The 23,922-nt window shown below is 45.5% G+C and overlaps 1 protein-coding gene across 1 annotated transcript in view; it reads right to left on the minus strand.

Moving 5' to 3' along the window:
• Nucleotides 1-8,299: 8,299 nt before the first annotated feature.
• The window catches only part of LOC106607791 (afadin), a 138,467-nt gene continuing 122,844 nt past the window's right edge, over nt 8,300-23,922 (minus strand). Inside the window, 6 exon segments of the mRNA XM_045720811.1 lie at nt 8,300-10,067; nt 10,243-10,327; nt 15,466-15,610; nt 15,612-15,749; nt 19,353-19,487; nt 22,673-23,842. Of these exon segments, the coding sequence (XP_045576767.1) occupies nt 9,911-10,067; nt 10,243-10,327; nt 15,466-15,610; nt 15,612-15,749; nt 19,353-19,487; nt 22,673-23,842 (1,830 nt within the window). The 3' untranslated portion in view covers nt 8,300-9,910.

Genomic DNA, 23,922 nt, shown 5'->3' on the forward strand with positions numbered 1-23,922 from the left:
ATATAAGGAAAGAATGACTTGAGACCATTAATATTATAACAACAATATACATACACTATAGCTTGTTGACATTTGTATGCTGTTTTTCCTTTTTATGAGAGACTAAATTGCTGTCTAAAAATGACGTGTTATCGTAAGATGTTCTCGTGCTCACTTCCTTGTTAACATTACATTAGCACACATTGACATCAGCAATTCATGTTATCTGGATGTGGCTTTCAGCGCTGTTTGCCCATTTTAGCAGTTTAACTGCGCATTTGGTGGACAGTTCATTTCAACCATAGATGAATCATTATGTGGGTGCAACGTAGCATCTCGTGCAAGGCATCTATTCTGTTTGCTAGTGCTACCGCCGTCTACTTATTAGACTGCTACATTGTTTCTTACTGCTGCTAGACGGAGAAGGGTGTAATTGTAGAGCGCAATTCGGGCGTTTTCTAAATGGGCGTTTCTTGATATCAAGTTATACCCATTGATGTTCGCTATTGTAGAGGGAGGGAGCTTCTCGGAGTGTGAGTGTTTGTGGAGAACCGAAACAATATCAATAGTTTTGTATTGTGGTAAGCGGACTGCAACAGCTGTGCTGGACTGTGGTCAAAATGGATGCTAGTTCTGATGGTATGGGTGGGGTTGTTGGGCTTCCGAGTGTCACAGCTGTCTAAGGCACTGCAGCTCTGTGCTAGAGGCGTCACTATAAACCCTGGTTTGATCCTGGGCTGTATCACAACTGGCCGTGATCGGGAGTCCCATAGGGCAGCGCACAATAGGCCCAGCGTCATTAGGGTTTGGCAGGGGTTGGCTGTCATTGGGCCTAGGTAAATAAAGGTGAATATTTTTTTTTTAAATGTTGACAGTCAAGGACCTGGATGGTCTGTTGCAAAAGGAAAAAGAATGGCCCTGCTATAAGCGCTACTGACTGCAGTGGAACTTCTAGTGAAGTGGGCGAAGGTATTGAATAACAAAAATATGATGTGTCAGAGTGGAATGGTGTTTGATGCGACCACGGGGTCTCATCTACACCCTATTCTATTAACCAATGCTGTAAAGAAAGAGAGGTGAAGTAACATTAGCCGGTTCAACTGGACAGGGTGGTCGTTGTGCTACATTCCGTTGTGCTACATTCATAAGGGAAGGTCTTGTATACCGTAATATACCTGTCCCATCTGAATACGAATTTGTGATGGTGGAAATCTGCAGTGCAGGTAGTTATTTTAGGTTGCAACATTTTTACAACCCTTGTCAACTATCTGTATCGATGTTTGATGAAATATCAGGAGAATTGTGCTCTAGAGAGAGCTACTGCGACGACTTTTTAATGCCCATAATAGCACACATACATGGTACTATTGTGGAATATATGATGGAAACGAGCGTTAGTACAGTTGGAGTCATTAAAACTCGTTTTTCAACCACTCCACAAATTTCTTGTTAACAAACTATAGTTTTGGCAAATTGGTTAGGACATCCACTTTGTGTATGACACAAGTAACTTTTCCAACAATTGTTTACAGACAGATTATTTCACTTATAATTCCCTGTATCACAATTCCAGTGGGTCAGCAGTTTACATACACTAAGTTAACTGTGCCTTTAAACAGCTTGGAAAATTCCAGAAAATGATGTCAAGGCTTTAGAAGCTTCTGATAGGCTAATTGACAACATTTGAGTCAATTGGCAGTGTACCTGTGGATGTATTTCAAGGCCTACCTTCAAACTCAGTGCCTCTTTGCTTGACATGGGAAATCAAAAGAAATCAGCCAAGACCTCAAAATAATTGTAGACCTCCACAAGTCTGGTTCATCCTTGGGAGCAATTTCCAAACGCCTGAAGGTACCAGTTCATCTGTACAAACAATAGTACGCAAGTATAAACACCATGGGACCACGCAGCCATCATACCGCTCAGGAAGGAGACGCGTTCTGTCTCCTAGAGATGAACGTACTTTGGTGCGATAAGTGCAAATCAATCCCAGAACAACAGCAAAGGACCTTGTGAAGATGCTGGAGGAAACAGGTACAAAAGTATCTATATTCACAGTAAATCGAGTCCTATATTGACATAACCTGAAAGGTCGCTCTGCAAGGAAGAAGCCACTGCTCCAAAACCACCATAAAAAAAAGCCAGACTAGGATTTGCAACTGCACATGGGGGCAAAGATCTTACTTTTTGGAGGAATGTCCTCTGGTCTGATGAAACAAAAATAGACCTGTTTGGCAATAATGACCATTGTTATGTTTGGAGGGAACAGGGGGAGGCTTGCAAACTGAAGAACACCATCCCGACTGTGAAGCACGGGGGTGGCAGCATCATGTTGTGGGGGTGCTTTGCTGCAGGAGCGACTGGTGCACTTCACAAAGTAGATGGCATCATGAGGAAGGAACATTATGTGGATATATTGAAGCAACATCTCAAGACATCAGTCAGGAAGTTTAAGATTCGTTGCAAATGGGTCTTCCAAATTGACAATGACCCCAAGCACACTTCCAAAGTTGTGGCAAAATGGCTTAAGGACAACAAAGTCAAGGTATTGGAGTGGCCATCACAAAGCACTGACCTCAAACCTATAGAAAATATGTGGGCTGAACTGAAAAAGTGTGTAAGAGCAAGGAGGCCTACAAACCTGACTCAGTTACACCACCTCTGTCTGGAGGAATGGGACAAACTTCACCCAACTTATTGTGGGAAGCTGTGGAAAGCTACCTGAAACGTTTGACCCAAGTTAAACAATTTAAAGCCAATGCTACCAAATACTAATTGAGTGTATGTAAACTTCTGACCCACTGGGAATGTGATGAAAGAAATAAAAGCTGAAATAAATAATTATCTCTAGTATTATTCTGACATTTCACATTAAAATAAAGCAGTGGTACTAACTGACCTAAGACAGGGAATTTCTACTAGGAATAAATGTCAGGAATTATGAAAAACGGAGTTTAAATGTATTTGGCTAAGGTGTATGTAAACTTCTGACTTCAACTGTATGTCTTAATGATGGATGTGGTACAACAATACATGTTAGAGGGGTTACATCCTGCTTAGACCTCACTGGCTTCTAATGTGGTTACTACCGGATCCTGTTGATCCAACCTCGGTAGAGCAAATCAACTCAAATTTTATTGGTCACATACACACATTTAGCAGATGTTGTAGCGAAATGCTTGTGTTCCTAGCTCCAACAGTGCAGTATTATCTAACAATACACATCTGAAAGTAAAATAATGGAATTAAGAAATATATGAATTATGACGAGCAATGACGGTGTGGCAGTGACTAAAATACAGTAGAATAGAATACAGTATATACACATATGAGATGAGTAAAGCAGTACGTAAACATTATTAAAGTGACTAGTGTTCCATTATTAAAGTGTCCAGTGATGCCATGTCTATGTATATAGGGCAGCAGCTTCTAAGGTGCAGGGTTGAGTAACTGGGTGGTAGCCGGCTAGTGATGGCTATTTAACAGTCTGATGGCCTTGAGATAGAAGCTGTTTTCCAGTCTCTCGGTCCCAGCTTGGATGCACTTGTACTGACCTCGCCTTCTGGGTGATAGTGGAGTGAACAGGCTGTAGCTCGGTTGGTTGATGTCCTTGATGATCTTTTTGGCTTTCCTGTGACATTGGGTGGTGTAGGTGTCCTGGAGGGCAGGCAGTGTGCCCCCCGTGATGCGTTGAACAGACCACACCAACCTCTGGAGAGCCCTGCGGTTGCGGGCGGTGCAGTTGCCCTACCAGGCGGTGATACAGCCCGACAGGATGCTCTCAATTGTGCATCTGTAGAAGTTTCTAAGGGTATTCGGGGCCAAGTCGAATTTCTTCAGCCTCCTGAGGTTGAAGAGGCGTTGTTGCGCCTTCACCAAGTTACGTTTGAATGCTTAGCAGGACAGGAAAATGGTCTAATTCACGTACTTCACGTCAAGACAACATGCCTGGTCATCCCTACTGCCTCTGATCTGGTGGACTCACATGCTTCGTTTGTAAATTATGTTTGTGTTTGAAGTGTGACCCTGGATATCCGTGAATAAAAAAATTAATAATGTTGCAGCCCGGTGTGCTTAATTTAAGAAATATGAAATAATTTATACTTTTAATTTTACTATAGATACTCAAGTATATTTTTACAGTTACATTTACTTTTGATACTTTATATTTAAAACCAAATACTTGTAGACTTTTACTCAAGTAGAATTTTACTGGGTGACCTTTACTTAATTTTCTTTTAAGGTATCTTTACTTTTACTCAAATGCCAATTGGGTACTTTTTCCACCACTGGGCATTTATATGTCCTCCAAAGAAATGTTGGTGGACCAAGATTCAAAGGTCATATTGGGAAGAGGTGGTGTTTGCTCGATTGCGCCCCAAAAAATTGTACATTGAACTCATTATATCTGGTTGGAAAGCATGTGAATGGTTTGTGTCTTGAGTGTAGATGAAACGGTGGAGCATGTGTTGTTAAATTGTTGTAAGTATGTTGAAGAGAGGGAAAGATTGAAGTGTAGGGTCATTGAGGTTTGGAAGGGATTTGGGGGATGGGGAGGGTCTTTTAGAAGTTAGTAGGGCTATTTTTTATTTTCTCAGAAGTACTGAGTTAGGTAGGAGGATTCAGAATGTGGGGCTAATGCTGTAGACTGTGATTGTTTGTAGACCGCTGTTATATCAAATCAAAGTTTATTTGTCACGTGCGCCGAATACAACAGGTGTATGTAGACTTTACAGTGAAATGCTTACTTACAGGCTCTAATCAATAGTGCAAAAAAGGTATTAGGTGAACAATAGGTAAGTAAAGAAATAAAAACAACAGTGAAAAACAGTAGCGAGGCTATAAAAGTAGCGAGGCTACATGCAGACACCGGTTAGTCAGGCTGATTGAGGTAGTATGTATATATGGTTAAAGTGATACATGATACACTAGCACAGGCTGCCGCGCGGTGAAACACCGCTTCCCATTCATATCAATGGAAGGAAAGCGGTGAGAAGCGGAGAGGACGGGGGACCTTTGGGCGGTGTGAAGGTGGTGTGGGAGGCGGTGAAAAATATATACTTTTCCCAACTTTATGCAAATCACCAGCGGCGTCCGCTGGGCGATGACCAATCATATCGAGTGGTTCCCATGACGAATTTGACGCTATGCGACCCAATGCTGGAGCCTTTCTTCAGCAAAGATGGCTGACAAAAATACTAGGACGGAAGCAAATGTAAGGGATTATAACGCCATAACGAATCATACAAAAAAATGTACAGTTGACAGGAATATGTTAGTTAATGTAGAGACAAACGATTCTGCATTTTTTTTTATCATAAAGTTAATTTACGAAAATCGCGATTTAGCAAGCTAGCTGACTAGCTAACATTAGCCAGATAACGGGTGTTGTGACGTTGTAATTCTGGTTGTTTAATGTTTTAGGGACTCCTGAAATAACCAGCAAACTAGGCTGTCGTCTTGTGAAACAGTGGATGTAAAGAATCTAGCTAGCTAAAGCATTTACTGCAAATTGAATGTACAAGTCTGTAAGCTTGTCTTGCTGATATTTGCAATGCAGATAGATGAAATAACGTAGCTAGCTATGTTCTTGCTTATTGTACAGTGGAGGATAAAATTACCTGTATGCCTATGGATGTGTAGCTAGCTATCTAGCCGATCTGTGTATGGACCCAAACGTTTGGTATACATATTAGTTCAGAACCTAGCTATGAATCTCAGCTATCATAGCCAGTTGTACCAATTTAAAAACAGTCTGAATGACATTCATGGATTGAGTAGAATATAATAACTTTGTGCCAAGGATGCAAGTCGTATATACATGTAGTTATTACCATGCATGAGATCCCCACATTGTAGCCTGTACATTTAATATATTCACTGATCATGTACTCTACCTTGGCAAATAAAGGTGCAGTTCAGGTATGAATGTCTGACATTATTTTTCAGTCATATTCAATACCAGGAGTATCAAATTCCAGTATTTGAATGATGTGTCTGCATGTATGTATTACAATTATACACTTCAACAGTGTACCAATCTTGGTCCTGGAAGATATCAATGGTTACACATTGTAACTAATAGACTAGAAACAGGATTTAGTTAAAGGCTGATTTGTAATTCATATATACAGAAATATATATATATTTTAAACAGTACACTACACTTCCTATGCTTATAGATTACTGGGAAGCTGTTATCAGAAAGCTTAGCTAGCTAATTGATGATATTAACATTTCTGAAGAGTACAAGTTACAAGCTTTCAAGATAGCATAAAATGCCATGAAGCTCGTTAGTAGTTGCTAGTGTAAAGGAAATAATTCTGCTTGCTTAGTGAGTACCACTTCCTCCCGATTTGCCTAGGGACCTCTGCCTCACAAATTCGTGACCGCCCTCTAGTGTCTTTGCCGATCGCACCACCTCAAAAGTTAGCTGATGAGGGCCTCCTGAGTGGCACAGCGGTCTAAGGCACTACATCGCAGTGATTGAGGCGTCACTACAGCCCCGGGTTCGATAGCAAGCTGTCACAGCAGGCTGTGACCGGGAGACCCATGAGGAGGTGCACAATTGGCCTAGCCTCGGCCGGGTTTTCCTTGCCCCATCGTGCTCTGACTCCTTGTGGCGGGCCATGCGCCTGCAAGCTGACCTCTGTCACCAGTTAAGACGGTGTTTCCTCCGACACATTGGTGCAGCTGGCTTCCGGGTTAAGCGAGCAGTGTTGTCAAGGAGCAGTCCGAAACATGACCCTGGCAAGATGAAGGACGCATGGCTCTCGACCTTCGCCTCTCCCGAGTCCGTAGGGGAGTTGCAGAAATGAGACAAGACTAACTATTAATTGGACACAATGCCACGTATCACGCTGAGGGAGCGTGCAATTGGTATGCTGACTGCAAGAATGTCCAACAGAGCTGTTGCCAGATAATTTAATATTAATTTCTCTACCATACACCGCCTCCAATGTCTTTTTAGAGAATTTGGCAGTATGTTCAACTGGCCTCAGAACCGTAGACCATGTGTAACCACGCCAGCCCAGGACCTCCACATCTGGCACCTCCTGCGAGATCATCTGAGACCAGCCACCCAGACAGCTGATGAAACTGTGGGTTTGCACAACTGAAGAATTTCTGCACAAACTGTCAGAAACCGTCTCGGGTGTACTCATTGTCCTCACTAGGGTCTTGACCTGACTGCAGTTCAGCGTCATTGCTGACTTCAGTGGGCGATGGCTACCAGTATGCTGAGGTCATCGTTGTGAACAGGGTGCCCCATGGTGGCAGTGGGGTTATGCAGTGGTGGAAAAAGTACCCAATTGTCATACTTCAGTAAAAGTAAAGATACCTTAATTGAAAATGACTCAAGTAAAAGTATTTGTTTCAAATATACTTAGTATCAAAAAAGTATATCATTTCACATTCTTTTTATTTTTATTTACAGACGGCACACTAACACATTTTGTGTTTAGTGAGTCTGCCATATCAGAGGCACTAGGGATGACCAGGGATGTTACCTTAGATGTGCGTGAATTCAACCATTTTCCTGTCATTCTAAGCATTCGAAATGTAACAAGTACTTTTGGGTGTCAGGGAAAATGTATGGAGTAAAAAGTACATTATTTTCTTTAGGAATGTAGTGGAGTAAATGTAGTCAAAAAAATAAATAGTAAAAACTACTTTACACCACTGGGGTTATGGTATGGGCGGGGTTATGGAATGTGCAGGCATAAGCTACGGAGAACGAACAATTTCATTTTATCAATGGCAATTTGAATACCGAGGTACTGTGACGAGATCCAAAAGCCCATTGTCATGCAATTCATCCCCCACCATCACTTCGTTTCAGCATGAAAATGCACAGCCCCATGTTGCAAGGGTCTGTACACAATTCCTGGAAGCTGAAAATATCCCAGTCCTTCCATTGCCTGCATACTCACCAGACATGTCACCCACGTGAGCATGTTTGGGATGCTCTGGATCGATGTGTACTACAGCATGTTCCAGTTTCCACCAATATCCAGCAATTTCGAACAGCCATTGAAGAGGAGTTTGAAAACATTCCACAGGCCACATTCAACAGCCTGATCAAGTCTATGTGAATATGTGTCGCGCTGCACGAGGTAAAGAGGTAAATGGTGGTTCTTTGACCCACAGGCCTTCCTCTTTTTAATAAAGGTATCTGTGACCAACAGATGCGCATGTGAAATCCATAGATTAGGGCCCAACACATTTATTTCCTGTAACTCAGTAAAATCTTTGACATTTTCGTGTTTATTTGTCGTCACATTTTAAATATTTCTATAAAAATTTGCACGCAGTTCCAGCATTTTGTAAAATCTGTATTTATTCATGATTTACAAAAGGCTAAAGCGAAACAATTTAAATTATTAAAATGTGTAACCTAAAATGAGAAACATGAAGTTGAATACAGTCTTCGAAGCTGAAACAGGATATTGCCACTGTTACTTTATGCACAATTAAAGTTAACATAGTGAAATCTGGCACGTTCTCCTGAAAAGAAAGAATATTTACACAAGATGGAGTCACTCAAAAAGCTGTGAATGAAGAGATGTAGGGGTTTAAGACTGGAGAGATTTACTTCATGTAAATAGCATACTGCCCAAATCCTTCAAATAATAGTTACCTACAGTAGCCTATAGGTCCAAATGTATTCCATGTTGTATAGATTTAACAGAAGGCGCAAACATTTTAAATAGACAAAATCTGTGCAAGTACATTACATAGGGTTCAAACAATGTTCCTACTTTTGATTTTTATTATCATTTGAACTGACAGTGAAGTAATTATCCTCATACTGGTGATGTATACAACAGGGCAAATTTCACAACTCTTCAAATGACTATTCAATTCAAAGAAAATCAATACTAAAAAGTGGGGGAATAGAAAACATTAAAAAACTGTTAACACCCCCATTGACAGTGAGAACCAAAAAGGTAGGAAGGAGTTAATTGTTTCAATTTCCTACGTCACACTTCTATAAAGTCTGAACCGTCCACTTCTGAAGATAAACACCCAATGAGAGAGTTGCTACTATTAAGAAGTATAAGTTCTGTTTGGAACGAGATATTTACAGTGTGTGTGTGCACTGAAGTGGACCCCCAGTAGGACCCAGTAAACCAGTTTATATATGTGGAAGTCATAGTGAAGACATGGCATCTCCCAGTAATATCTGGAGCAAAACTAAACCCACATTCTAAGGAATGAAGAACAATGTATCACAAACCAGAATGGACAACATTACTCCATCTGAATCACTGAGTCACAGGAGGATGGTGGCACCTTAATTGGGGAGGACGGGATCATGGTAATGGCTGGAGCGGAATGGTATCAATATATCAAACACGTTTTCCATGTGTTTGATTCCATTTGCTCAGTTCCAGCCATATTTATGAGCGGTCCTCCCCTCAGCAGCTTCCACTGCACTAAGTATAGGAAGTTGTTTAACTAAAATCATTAGTGTGGTATGGAAAGCCTGGGCATTTATTTAAACGAGGAGAAATGAAAAGTGTGAAAATATGTAATGCAGGAGCATAAAATAACACCATAAAATATTCCACATTACAGTAAGCTATTACATTTTTTTTTTTTTTAAATAAGCAAAACTTTATCCCTAACCCAAGAATCATTTTACAAACAAAAATATATCCCCCCCCTTCACGTGATTTCAAATGTGTCTTACTGGTATAATTAAAACGTTTTTACAGTGGTTTATTTTCATATATCTTTGATAGTTTAAGAGGGAAATTAAGCAAATAAATGTCTCTCCTATTGCAATGATACATTTAAATTGTACGTAATGGTCCAGTTATTAAATAAAAACAAAAAAGGAGAGTCACTGGGAAACAAAATCTGTCTCTCTTTCTCGTTGCCGAGTTGGGGCTTGGCGGTCTGTCTGTCTTGCTAAGGCTCCAGTCTACTACTTTGTGTTGAGTTCATTTTCCAGCTCCATTAGTTTTCGTGAGGCCTTGACTTTGTTAGACACCTCTTTCCCTTGGGAAAAGAGGCGCTGGCGCTCCTTGAAGGTCATACTCTCTGGCGCTTCTCCAGTTAAAGTGTTTTCCTGTTCTTGACCACTGCAACGAGAAAAACAAGCACAATATGACTAAAACATATACTGTACCACGTTGAGAATTCCTACACTTCAATGTCTCAGTTTCTGATGGTCTCTCATTCAAGTGTTTCCTTTTTAGGAGGCTGACCCAGTTGAATGTTGTTTATGAAGAGAGAGAGATGCATGGCAGGCCTCACCCTTTTGTCCACTTCTCTCTCAGGTCCTTGTAACCTTCTTCTGATCCTACAACCCCGGTTGTGTTTCCAGTGTATGAATGAAATCCTGTATTAATTAATCAATTGGGGAAATAGAGCACATTAGTTAATCATTTATTTAGTTTTAGTACCATGTTGGCTGGTTAAACCCAAAGCGTGTTTTAAAAAGATGCTGGGTACAAAAACGTGTATATAACCGCTTTCGATTAACAATTTATTCACTGGGATTCATTTACCTGCTTCAGTACACGAAGAGTACTGCACGGCAATGCAACGTTATTGTGACGTAACACTGTGTCAACTGTAAATTGTTGCCAAGTCACAATCCAGGCTATAACTGATTTATCTGTACCCAGCAACTTTTCAGTCAAGTTCAAATTCTACAACAAACCAAGCTTTTTCCACAGACCAAAACAAGCCGTTGGGACTAGATTAGCTGACTGAATAGCGTTAGTGCATTCCAAGGCACGCCTGAAGCAGCAGGGTCTGTGAAACAAGTGTGTGGGATCAAAGGTGGAGGTCAACCATTAAGCCATGTAGCACCCGAGGTAAACGGTCATCAAGCCCGTTATGCCAAAAACCGCTGGATGATAGGTAGGAGCTCATCAAAGCCACAGGGGCCTGAATGAGGACTGATTTGATGTCCTAACTGGATTTCTAACCGAACACCACTGACCCCCAGGTGACCTCTACCTCTGACCCACAGTAGGCATTAATCAGTAGGCTCATGTGTCCGTGTGTCTGTCAGGGCCATGCCAGCGGAGGGCTGGGGCTGGCGTCTCGCACACTAACCCAGAACTCCCACCAATAGAATCTGACTGGTTGTGTTCCAACAAACGGGGTGGCTGTGTGTGTGTGGAAGCACAACCAGAATCCAAATGCATGTTGATTGTTTTCTTTTGTTATAAATGGAATGAAACTGGGGATAACAGGGCAGACAAACACATTGACTTGTGTGAACCGAGGCAGGACTCCACTGGCATGGTCAAGTTCTTCTGGTGCAGAACCGGCTCTCAGTCTACAGACTGGTTGATAAGTTGGTACCTATCCAAGATCTGTCCCCTGAGCTAAAACAACACCTTCTGAACCCTGCAATAACAAAAGCACTAAAGAAAGGGCCTCTGATGGTTTGTGGATTTCATTCTTTTAGTAAGCCAAATGTAAGCTTATACAGAACAGTACTTTGGCATCAGATGTAATATAAGTCAACCAAAGGTCTTTCTATATTCTAGAGCCATGGATAATGTGTTCCTTTCATTCAAAAAAGGCACGCACAAATACCCCTAGCGCCAACAATTCACAGTTACATTTAGCTGATATTCTTTTATGATAAAGTGGAGCAGGAGGTGGAATCTGAGCAGTCTCAAAACATCTAGATATCTTATCTATCAGAGAGCTGGTTGCCCTTCACCTTGATGCTGCCAGTGGATTGTGGTAAACAGAGGGTGCCAGTGGTTCAAGTGGAGACCGGTTACCTGAACCACGGCATGGCCTCAGAGGGAGGAGGGAAGCAGCAGCATCAGACAATGTCACTGGCCCACACAGGCAGACTGATTGATGGGACAGCCACAGACATGGCACAGACAGACAGACAGACATGGAACGCACAGACAGACATGGCACAGACAGACATGGCACAGACAGACATGGTACAGAGACAGACAGACATGGCACAGACAGACAGACAGACATGGCACAGACAGGACAGACAGACATGGAACAGACAGGACAGACAGACATGGAACAGACAGACAGACAGACATGGCACAGACAGACAGACAGACAGACAGACAGACAGACAGACAGACATGGCACAGACAGACAGACATGGCACAGACATGGCACAGACAGACAGACATGGCACAGACAGACAGACAGACAGACATGGCACAGACAGACAGACAGACAGACAGGGCACAGACAGACAGGGCACAGACAGACAGACAGACAGACAGACAGACAGACATGGCACAGACAGACAGACATGGCACAGACAGACAGACATGGCACAGACAGACAGACATGGCACAGACAGACAGACAGACAGACAGACAGACAGACAGACAGACATGGCACAGACAGACATCAGACAGACAGACATGGCACAGACAGACAGACAGACAGACATGGCACAGACAGACAGACAGACAGACAGACAGACAGACAGACAGACAGACATGGCACAGACAGACAGACAGACAGACAGACAGACAGACAGACAGACAGACAGACAGACATGGCACAGACAGACATGGCACAGACATGGCACAGACAGACAGACAGACATGGCACAGACAGACAGACATGGCACAGACAGACAGACATGGCACAGACAGACAGACATGGCACAGACAGACAGACATGGCACAGACAGACAGACATGGCACAGACAGACAGACAGACAGACAGACAGACAGACATGGCACAGACAGACAGACAGACAGACAGACATGGCACAGACAGACAGACAGACAGAGACATGGCACAGACAGACAGACAGACAGAGACATGGCACAGACAGACAGACAGACAGAGACATGGCACAGACAGACAGACATGGCACAGACAGACAGACAGACATGGCACAGACAGACAGACAGACATGGCACAGACAGACAGACAGACATGGCACAGACAGACAGACAGACATGGCACAGACAGACAGACAGACATGGCACAGACAGACAGACAGACATGGCACAGACAGACAGACAGACATGGCACAGACAGACAGACAGACAGACAGACAGACCGACAGACAGACAGACAGACAGACAGACAGACATGGCACAGACAGACAGACAGACATGGCACAGACAGACAGACAGACAGACAGGGCACAGACAGACAGACAGACAGACAGACAGACAGACAGACATGGCACGCACAGACAGACATGGCACGCACAGACAGACATGGCACGCACAGACAGACATGGCACGCACAGACAGACATGGCACGCACAGACAGACATGGCACGCACAGACAGAGACAGACAGACATGGCAGGCACAGACAGACAGACAGACAGACATGGCACAGACAGACAGACAGACATGGCACAGACAGACAGACAGACAGACAGACAGAGACAGACAGACAGACAGACAGACAGAGACAGACAGACAGAGACAGACAGACAGACATGGCACGCAGACAGAGACAGACATGGGACAGAATCAGGAACAGTCATAGCAGCCAAAAAGAGGAGTGAACAGAATACATGAGCGTTGAAAGGAGAGCAAAGCAAAGCAAAGCAGCAGAGGCAGTAAATAGCAATGTATCTCATCAGGCCGGTTGGAATGAAGCTAGGATTCAGTGGGGGGCGGGTTGCAGGTTTTGTTGATGTGGGATTATAGCAAGGTTAGTGATTGGTCCCTCAATTTGAGTGAGGAATGCAACACATTAACAACAGGCCCAGACATCATCCATACTGGGTAGGGCACGGGTACTGGGCAGGGGCGCTGGGTAGGGGCAGGGGCGCTGGGTAGGGGCAGGGGCAGGGGCGCTGGGTAGGGGCAGGGGCGCTGGGTAGGGGCAGGGGCGCTGGGTAGGGGCAGGGGCGCTGGGTAGGGGCAGGGGCGCTGGGTAGGGCAGGGGCGCTGGGTAGGGCAGGGGCGCTGGGTAGGGGCAGGGGCGCTGGGTAGGGGCAGGGGCGCTGGGTAGGGGCAGGGGCGCTGGGTAGGGGCAGGGGCGCTGGGTAGGGCAGGGGCACTGGTGCTGTGTGCAGGTGTGACATGCAGGGTGACATTCACTGAGCCTCTTGACTAAGACTGTGTTGCATTACTGCCATCTTTTGTCCATGGCTGTTTAAAGTGTTCACATCAGAGGGCTTGCGTTCACATTTTCTTTAAGAACATTTATAAACATAGACTCATCGGTCTCTAAAATAGAAAGGCATAATCCTGTGATTGTCAATGGTGGATATCATTAGTTACTTACAGCATTTCTACTTAAGAAATATCTTATTAGTTCCAGTAGACTTATGGCTCACACAATGAAACACTGAAAATGTACTGTATTTAGAGTATGATAATACTAATAGACTTTAATTATTGTGGTTCGTTGACCAAAAATGCACAGACTATCCCTATAATGTCAAGCAAACTTCACACTTTGGCCAGGTTCCAGCAATAGAAGACAGTAACTGAAAGTTGACACTTCTGCCAGTAGGGGTCACTAAAGGTTTTAAAACAGAATACATTGTGCCACAGATTTAGATTATAGTGAAGTAGTACTACCGCTACCACTAATCTAATGAGTGACTGGTTTCGAGCCCTGACAGAACTTTAAAACAGCCACAGACAAATGCAATGGCTCACTCAACAGATCTTTCCCCTTTGCCAAGTGAGCCTGAGGAGAGTTACTCCTCTCAGGTCCCATCACAGTGACACTGTGATAGGTAAGAAGCCAGTGTCTCAGTGTTCCTTAATCCCACCCCCAAGCAGCCGTGGGGCCCGTGGCAGGGCTGTGCAGGCAGGCGGGCGGCAGGCCACCACCACAGCAAAACCAAACACATGGGCGGGCGGGCGGGCGGGCGGGCGAGGGGCGGCAACACCAACAGTACTATGATTGGATATCTGGAGTGCGATCACAGCGAATCACGGGTTGGTTTATCGATTGCTTTTACTTGCTAGAAGGATGATTGGAGGGAGAGGAACGGGTGAGGACAGAAGAAATTTGACAGAAGGATCGGGATAAACAAACAAAAAACGGAATCTGATTTGCTAGTGGAGGAGTGGAATTTCCAACAAACTATAAACTGATGGGAGATGGAGGGAGGAAAAAAAGGAATTACAAGTTGATTGGCAACTACAATACAGATCTACTGGACTGTCGATAGAGAAAGAGGAAGGGAAAAGGAAGCCAGAATGACTCTACTGAAAAAAACAGGAACACAAAAATATAACAAAAAACATGAATGAATGAGAGATCTGGAGTGGGAGGAGTATGGGAGGGCGTGTCCTCTCTCCTCTCCGTGTCTACCTTTAGAGTTGCCTGTCGGGATGAAGCTGAGGCTGGGTTTGATGGGAGGGGGAGGGGGGCTGCCCTGCAGTACTGTTGGCATTGACAGCCGGTGGCTGGAATGAGCTGGACAGAAAGATCCCATCAGACAAAGGGCGGGGCTTGCGCGCAGGCGGCTGCGGCTTGTGAGCGGGAGGGAGGTCGCCATAGGACTTTCTGGTGGCGGAGAGCTTAACCTGACCTGCAGCAGCGTCCTCCTCCTCGTCATTGTACGAGACAAACTTGGCAGTGTACATGGCGTCAGGGGAGACGACCTGGGTTTTGAGGTAGGAGGTGTTTCTCTGAGGCGGGGGTGGAGGAGCGTTAGTGGCAGTGGGAGGGGGGGGGCTGAGGCTGGTAGTCCCTGGGGAGGGGAGGTCTGTACAGACCAGGCTCGTCAGGCGTCAGCAGCTTGCGCTCGGCCTCCTCGTGCTGCCGGCGCCGCCCTTCCTCCAGGCGTGTGTAGTACTCCTCCTCCTGCCTCCTCTAAGGGAATGGGAAGAGCCTGTTAGTGTGGCCAAGGCATGGCTGACTGTCTTGGACTGACACATTCTGCTGGAGGGAGGATCCCATGGCCACAAGACAGCCAGAGAAGTCCTCCACTTCCTTATCTGTTCACTATGTGTCTGTGTGTGTGTGTAATGTGCGGGGGAGCCTGCTCTGTGTGCTGTGCTCTGGGTACTTCATGTGCTCTGTTTTTCATCTCCTCTACATGCTGTGTTGAGAACCACCATCAGCGAGATATAGGTACTTTTCTGACAGCTGGGGCAGTTTGGGTTAGACTACAGTCAAGTCATTCGATAGGCTTGAATTCAAGGACTTTTAGAGGGATTCTATGGTTTTATCTCTGGAAAAGGGACCAGCTAGTAATAGAGATTGGTCTGTCTGGTTTCTGTACATGGATCCCCTGGGTTAGTGTGTGGTGGGTGGTATGGTGGGTAGGTATATGACATCGATGAGAGGATGGTGAGGCGAACAGAGGTGACGTGTTGTACTCTGGTATGACCACAGCGAGGGTAGGGCATTCCAGCAGCAGGTCCAAAGCAATGCCTGATGAAATGACAAATGGCTTCCAACAAACGTAAGATTCCGTAAACAACCTGGCAAAGACAACAAGTGACTCCCATGCTTTTCGGGGGTAGGAGGGTTACACACATCCATACATAACATCACATAACACAGAGGAAGGGGACCATCTTGAGAACATGCCGTTGGACATCATTGTCATTATTACAGAGCTTTAGATTACCAGTGGTCTGAGGATGACTCACAGGAAAACAACTAAATCAATGGCGACACAGTGAAAACAAAATGGCGCTGGGATGTTGTAACATTGTCACACAAGGTCAGATGACTGGATGTTGATGCTCTCAGACCACTGGTAAATCAACGTCCCCATAACTGACTGGGACTGAGGACAGGAAACACTCCAAAACCACACTTAGCCCCTGACAGACAAAACACCACCAGGCATCATTAAGATAAGTGAGCATTCTGTCTGGCTGTGAGCTCTCTGGCCCAATACTACTTCTCCTGAACACTACCTCCATCACGAATCTCTACCTCCATCACGAATCTCTACCTCCATCACGAATCTCTACCTCCATCACGAATCTCTACCTCCATCACTAATCACTACCTCCATCACTAATCTCTACCTCCATCACTAATCTCTACCTCCATCACTAATCACTACCTCCATCACTAATCACTACCTCCATCACTAATCTCTACCTCCATCACTAATCACTACCTCCATCACTAATCTCTACCTCCATCACTAATCACTACCTCCATCACTAATCTCTACCTCCATCACTAATCTCTACCTCCATCACTAATCTCTACCTCCATCACTAATCACTACCTCCATCACTAATCACTACCTCCATCACTAATCACTACCTCCATCACTAATCACTACCTCCATCACTAATCTCTACCTCCATCACTAATCTCTACCTCCATCACTAATCTCTACCTCCATCACTAATCACTACCTCCATCACTAATCACTACCTCCATCACTAATCACTACCTCCATCACTAATCACTACCTCCATCACTAATCTCTACCTCCATCACTAATCACTACCTCCATCACTAATCTCTACCTCCATCACTAATCTCTACCTCCATCACTAATCTCTACCTCCATCACTAATCTCTACCTCCATCACTAATCACTACCTCCATCACTAATCACTACCTCCATCACTAATCACTACCTCCATCACTAATCTCTACCTCCATCACTAATCACTACCTCCATCACTAATCACTACCTCCATCACTAATCACTACCTCCATCACTAATCTCTACCTCCATCACTAATCTCTACCTCCATCACTAATCACTACCTCCATCACTAATCACTACCTCCATCACTAATCACTACCTCCATCACTAATCACTACCTCCATCACTAATCTCTACCTCCATCACTAATCTCTACCTCCATCACTAATCTCTACCTCCATCACTAATCACTACCTCCATCACTAATCACTACCTCCATCACTAATCACTACCTCCATCACTAATCTCTACCTCCATCACTAATCTCTACCTCCATCACTAATCACTACCTCCATCACTAATCTCCATCACTAATCTCTACCTCCATCACTAATCTCTACCTCCATCACTAATCACTACCTCCATCACTAATCACTACCTCCATCACTAATCACTACCTCCATCACTAATCTCTACCTCCATCACTAATCACTACCTCCATCACTAATCACTACCTCCATCACTAATCACTACCTCCATCACTAATCACTACCTCCATCACTAATCACTACCTCCATCACTAATCACTACCTCCATCACTAATCACTACCTCCATCACTAATCACTACCTCCATCACTAATCACTACCTCCATCACTAATCACTACCTCCATCACTAATCTCTACCTCCATCACTAATCTCTACCTCCATCACTAATCACTACCTCCATCACTAATCACTACCTCCATCACTAATCACTACCTCCATCACTAATCACTACCTCCATCACTAATCACTATCTCCATCACTAATCACTATCTCCATCACTAATCTCTACCTCCATCACTAATCTCTACCTCCATCACTAATCACTACCTCCATCACTAATCACTACCTCCATCACTAATCTCTACCTCCATCACTAATCACTACCTCCATCACTAATCACTACCTCCATCACTAATCACTACCTCCATCACTAATCACTACCTCCATCACTAATCACTATCTCCATCACTAATCACTACCTCCATCACTAATCACTACCTCCATCACTAATCACTACCTCCATCACTAATCACTACCTCCATCACTAATCACTACTCGACTGGAGACCTAAAAACCCAGCCAGACAGAGTCCCCTCCACAGTTCTCTGATTGGTTCATTGTAGAGGGGCGTGTTCACAATTCTTCATACAGGATCACTTCCAGCTCAGCGGAGAGAGTGTGACCAGGAACAGTAGAAACCTTGAAAAAGCTGGTAATGTTAGCAGATTATAAAAAATGGCCGCCTCAGTTGCCCCTCTACACCCCCTGAAGGGAAGTGGTCCCACAGACCGGTCTTTACTTTCCACTCTATAATTGTTCTCTTATGCTGGTGGGCTGTTTTGTTTAGGCACAACTCCTTTTTCATGAGGTAAACTACAATTAGTTGGGCAGATCCCCACGGGGTAATACTTTAATTACAGTGCAGCTTAGTCTCTTAAGTCTCTCTCTGGGTTTACACTCCGTTACTCTGATGTCCTCTGCTTCCGATTTGGCTGTGGCTTTCTGCTTTAATCTGCTCTGCTGGCAATGCCATCAATCCTTTAAAAAAACTTAACTAGCGTCAAAATTGTTTTTACAAAAAATAATGAAACACAGCTGTGTGTCATCATAGCATCTGGATTCCATTGAGGTCTATCAAATTCATATAAAATATGAACTTATTACGGTCTGACTGAACAGATATCACTTTCATAGAAATGTATCATATTTTGTCAGAACCTGTCTAACCAGCTGTGTTAAGCTAACTGCTGAGAGGACTGTGTAGCGTACACGGTCCGATGGGTCCCGTCAGGGAGGTGTACCTTCTCATCGACCTCTCGTCTGGTCTTCTCTTCCTCTCTCCAGCGTCTCTCCTCCTCCTGCTTGGCCCGGTCCTCCGCCTCGCGCTTACGGATCTCCTCCAGCTGCTGCTTCCGCCGTCGCTCCTCATCCTGCAACTACACACACACACACACACACACACACACAATTCAGCACCATGTACACAGCCCGGGGACTTGTCCTACAGTCTATAATCTCCTAAAAGGTGTGCTTGGAGATAAATCTGTTGTAGAGTGGAATATATTTTGTTAAATCAAACTGTTTCATATAGTAGACCCAAATGTGTTATACATAAGTGTTATTTGAGGCCCTGCTCTCTAAGGTGAAAATATAACTTAGTAACAAACGATCCTCAGCTCTACAACTGGAGCAAACCTACTGATGCGCTAGTCACACTATCCTACCTTGAGTTCACATCACTCTAGTCAGTCAGTCCGTGTTTCCTCAGTCCGTCACACCTCAACAGCAAAGCCCTAAGGACTGCTATCAGGTCTGCATCTACACACGTCTATACACAGGCTTATTCAGCAGATTGGCCCCCTGTCAGGGGCATCGGGTTTCCAGACAAGGGCCCGTTGTGTTGAAAACGTCTAGGTCTAGATATTGTAGAGGAATGTTCTGTATGCTAAGTTAAACGTCTAGGTCTAGATATTGTAGAGGAATGTTCTGTATACTAAGTTAAACGTCTAGGTCTAGATATTGTAGAGGAATGTTCTGTATGCTAAGTTAAACGTCTAGGTCTAGATATTGTAGAGGAATGCTCTGTATACTTAGTTCAACGTCTAGGGGGGTTTTCTGGGGCCATTTCCACTATGCCACAGGATAGGTCGTCTGTGTTGAGAGAAGCAGTGTGCACTGCAGACAGGCACATGGTGACAGCTGGACATGCAGAATGAATGACAACAACGTGCAGCAACAACAAACAGCATGGTTGGGCAGAGTGGAGCAGAGGAATGTCCACTTTATTTTCACTGATGTCATGATGACCAAACAACAGACTGGAAGTCAATCACCAGATGAAACATGACTACAGACGGACAGAAGAAAACACTGTGCAACTTCCCCAATGAGAGAGGAGGAGGAGAGAGATGCTACAGCATACAGGCTGAGCACAAGCGTTGTTCACACACAGAGCTGGATGACTGGAATGAAGTGGACTGACACCACACGGTGCAATGATGGTTACGCCCCACATGCAGGTGACCATTGCTGGGGAGGGTCTTCCACCATGCACAGACAGAACCCCACTGCAGCAGGCCAGGCAGCTCCCTGCTCTGAAACAACGGCTGCATAGTACTGAGCCTCCCTGGAACAAATACTTTATTTAACCATGCCCCAGTTAGTTTTAGATTAAAAAAAAGAGTTTAGATTACTGTGTTATACTGATTTTCTTTTTCTTTCTGGGAATTGTTTTAATCAATGATGATGATTTATCTTATGAGGCATTATTATTTGGTATCGTCTTTTAAACGAGCCCTGACCATAATAATTAGTGTGGCTGTCTGGCCTTTGGCTCTCACAGAGACCAAGTTAGATCACTGTTCCACAGATCGACAGGGTCCCAACAGCCAATGAGAATCGCAGGACTTCCCGAACCCGCCCCACGAGCACAGCAGCCGGCCCCCAGGCCTGATGAGGGAGGGCAGAGAATGAAGGAGAGGAAACACAGGTGGAGCCCAAGACAAGGAAGAAAGGAGAAAGGAGGGAGAGTGCGTAAAGATAAAACGTACCAAGTCTAGAACAGAGATTGCTGGGACAGCAGTCTGCTGCGGAAGAAGAGAGGAAACCAAATAGAGAGAGAAAACAGAGGAGGATAGGAACGTGGGAAAGAGTGAGTAAATAAAGAGAGAGAGAAAACAGAGGAGGAGGAGGGCATAGAAGAAGGTGAAAACATTGCTAGGGGTTTTAGAGGCAGCAGTGATGTGGTGCCCGGAACATTCCTCCCCAGTATGGGACTGATTACGGCCAGCAGTGAATGTACGGCCCACTTCCCCTCAGACCGATAACGCTCCACTTCGCTCCGTCTGATTCCTCGCATGGAGCCCCCCCCCGCTGAGATGCCAAAGCCTGGATGGCAGGGACTCGGAAGAATGTTGCTCACATACTTAAGGAAACTTCCTGGAGTCTCACTAGACAGCTTGAATAAAAGGTCACAGCAGAGACAGTACTGTTGTAACAGTTACTAATGAGGAGTAATATACTAGAGGGGCCTCGCTGGTTTATGTTCATCTGTGCTGTTGTCTGAGGAGACCAGGGACATTAGCCCTCGTTAGATGACGTATGTACGTTTTATTCTATTCAAGTAAGACTGTTTTCTTGCCGAATGTAACACTTTCTGATGGCCATCCTGTTAGACCAGGAGATGAATCATTTCCAAATGGCCATAATTATGAGAAAAAAAAAGGAACAATTTCTACTTTGCCAGGTTTGTTGTGGGTCCGGCATCCTGCCCCTCCCTCTCTGCAGCCAGTTGAGTACAGCAGCTTAGCATGGCAAAGCAATGGCATAAGCATGTTGCAGGTGCACACCTCAAAACATTCATTGTAGCTAGCTACTTAATGGGAGTTCCTCAGGGGAATTCCATATCCTACTCTGTACCCATTGAAGGGATACTTTAGGATAATGGCAATGAAGCCCTTTTTCTACTTTACAGAGTCGGATGAACTCATGGATACTGTTTTTATGTGATCTGCATCCAGTATGATGGAAGTTCGAGGTAGTTTCGCAAGCCAATGCTAACTAGCGTTAGCGCAATGACTGGAGGTCTATGGTATCTACTAGCATGCTGACAGTTACCATAGGCTTCCAGTCATTGCGCTAACGCTAGTAAGCAATTTCACTAACACTAGTTAGAAATTGTTATCAGTTACGTTAGCACTCCCTTCAAACTGCACGCAGAGACATACAAATGGTGTCCACGAGTTCATCTGACTCTGGAGAAGTAGGTAAAGGGCTTCATTGCCAAAATTCTGAAGTATCCCTTTAAGCCCAGTTCCATTTCCTATTTTCCCACTACCCTGCTTGGCCCATGGCTGGCCCTTCCTTGGCATGAGAAATGTCATGCTCTGTGAGTCAAGTGGCTCAAAATGTTCATAGAGCTCAGGTCATTTATAAATGGGTCTACTGTAATCAATGATGAGTCTGTGAATCTAATGATCTCAGCACTGAACATCTTGGGCCACTAGTCTTCCTCCATACACCTTACCTCCCTGATGTGCTGTATGATTCTCTATAGCGTAGCGTACCTTCTCCATGTTCTCCAGTGTGCTACACTAGACCCCTGCTCTCCAGGGCAGCTCACCCTTGCTCTCTTCTCCGCCTCCAGCCGCTGCATGATCATCATGGTGTCCACGTCCTCGTCGTCATCCTCCTCATCTTCCTCATCACTCTGCTTGGATTCCTGCAGTCTCTTCTGGAACTGCCACTCCAGCATCAACTTCCTGAGCCGGTCGCTCTCCTCGGCCGTACGCTCCGGCTTGGCCTGCAGGTCCTGGATCTCCCGGTCCAGCAGGTCTACGATGTGCAGCTGCTGCTGCTTCTCCAGCTTCTCCCGGGCATCTCTCTTCCAGGGGTCTGGGGACAGGCTGTCGCTGGAGGACAGCTCCGCCTTGTTGATGGTGATGTACTGCAGGTCTCGGCGCTCTATGGTGCGGGGCTGCTGCTGGGGGAGCAGCTCTCTGATCACTGTGTCCATGGGGTTACCCTGAGGGGGCAGGGTCGTCGCTCTGGGCAGAGTGGACAGTTTCTCAGGCCTGGGGGGCTGCTGCTGCTGGGCCTGCTGTTGGCCCTGGGGGGGGAGGTAGGGCAAGGGGGGCTGCTGCATTGGCATGGGGGACTGGGGAGGGGGCATCTGATAGTGCTGTGTGGGAGGGGGGAGTGTGCCCCCATGTTGGTTGTTGTTGTGGGCTACAGGCATGGATGGGTTACGGACCTGTCCCAGCTTCCTCTCCTGTTCCCTCCTCTTCCTCTCCCTCTCCTCCTCTAACCGGGCTTTCTCCTTCTCATACCAGCGCTGCTGCTCCTCGCGCTTCTTGCGGTCGGCGGCTGCTGCCTGCTGCTGGGAGGCCGAGGGAGGAGGGGGTAGGGGCAGGTCGGGCTGGGAATCAAAGTCCTGGTAGTGTACAGGGGGAGGGGGCGGTGGAGGGGGAGGGAGGTCTGTGCGTGTGGCCTGAGCCACGGGGCCTGGGTGCGGGGCGATGGGGCCAGGGGTCTTCCAGCGTCCCGGCCCACTCTTGTGGTTGCTCTGGGTCTTGTTGGAGGAGTAGTTAAGGTGCTCCTGGCTGGAGGTGGAGGACTCCACAGAGGAGGAGACCTGGTGGTGGTTGACCCAGTGTTCCCCACTGCCTCGCTGGTAGTCAGCCTCTCGCTGCTGCTGCTGCTGGTGCAAGTGGACCAGGTCCTCAGGACGCAGGGTGGCTGGAGGGTAGCCCCCTGGGAGGTCACACAGCTCCTCCTGAGAGTGGCCCACCCGCTGAGAGGATAGACACAGCAGTCACATACACAAACATTAACACAGTGCAAGAGCAGCACAGCACGTTTACACCACCGTAT

The sequence above is a fragment of the Salmo salar genome, chromosome ssa06 (genome assembly GCF_905237065.1).
Source record: "Salmo salar chromosome ssa06, Ssal_v3.1, whole genome shotgun sequence".
Taxonomy (NCBI): domain Eukaryota; kingdom Metazoa; phylum Chordata; class Actinopteri; order Salmoniformes; family Salmonidae; genus Salmo; species Salmo salar.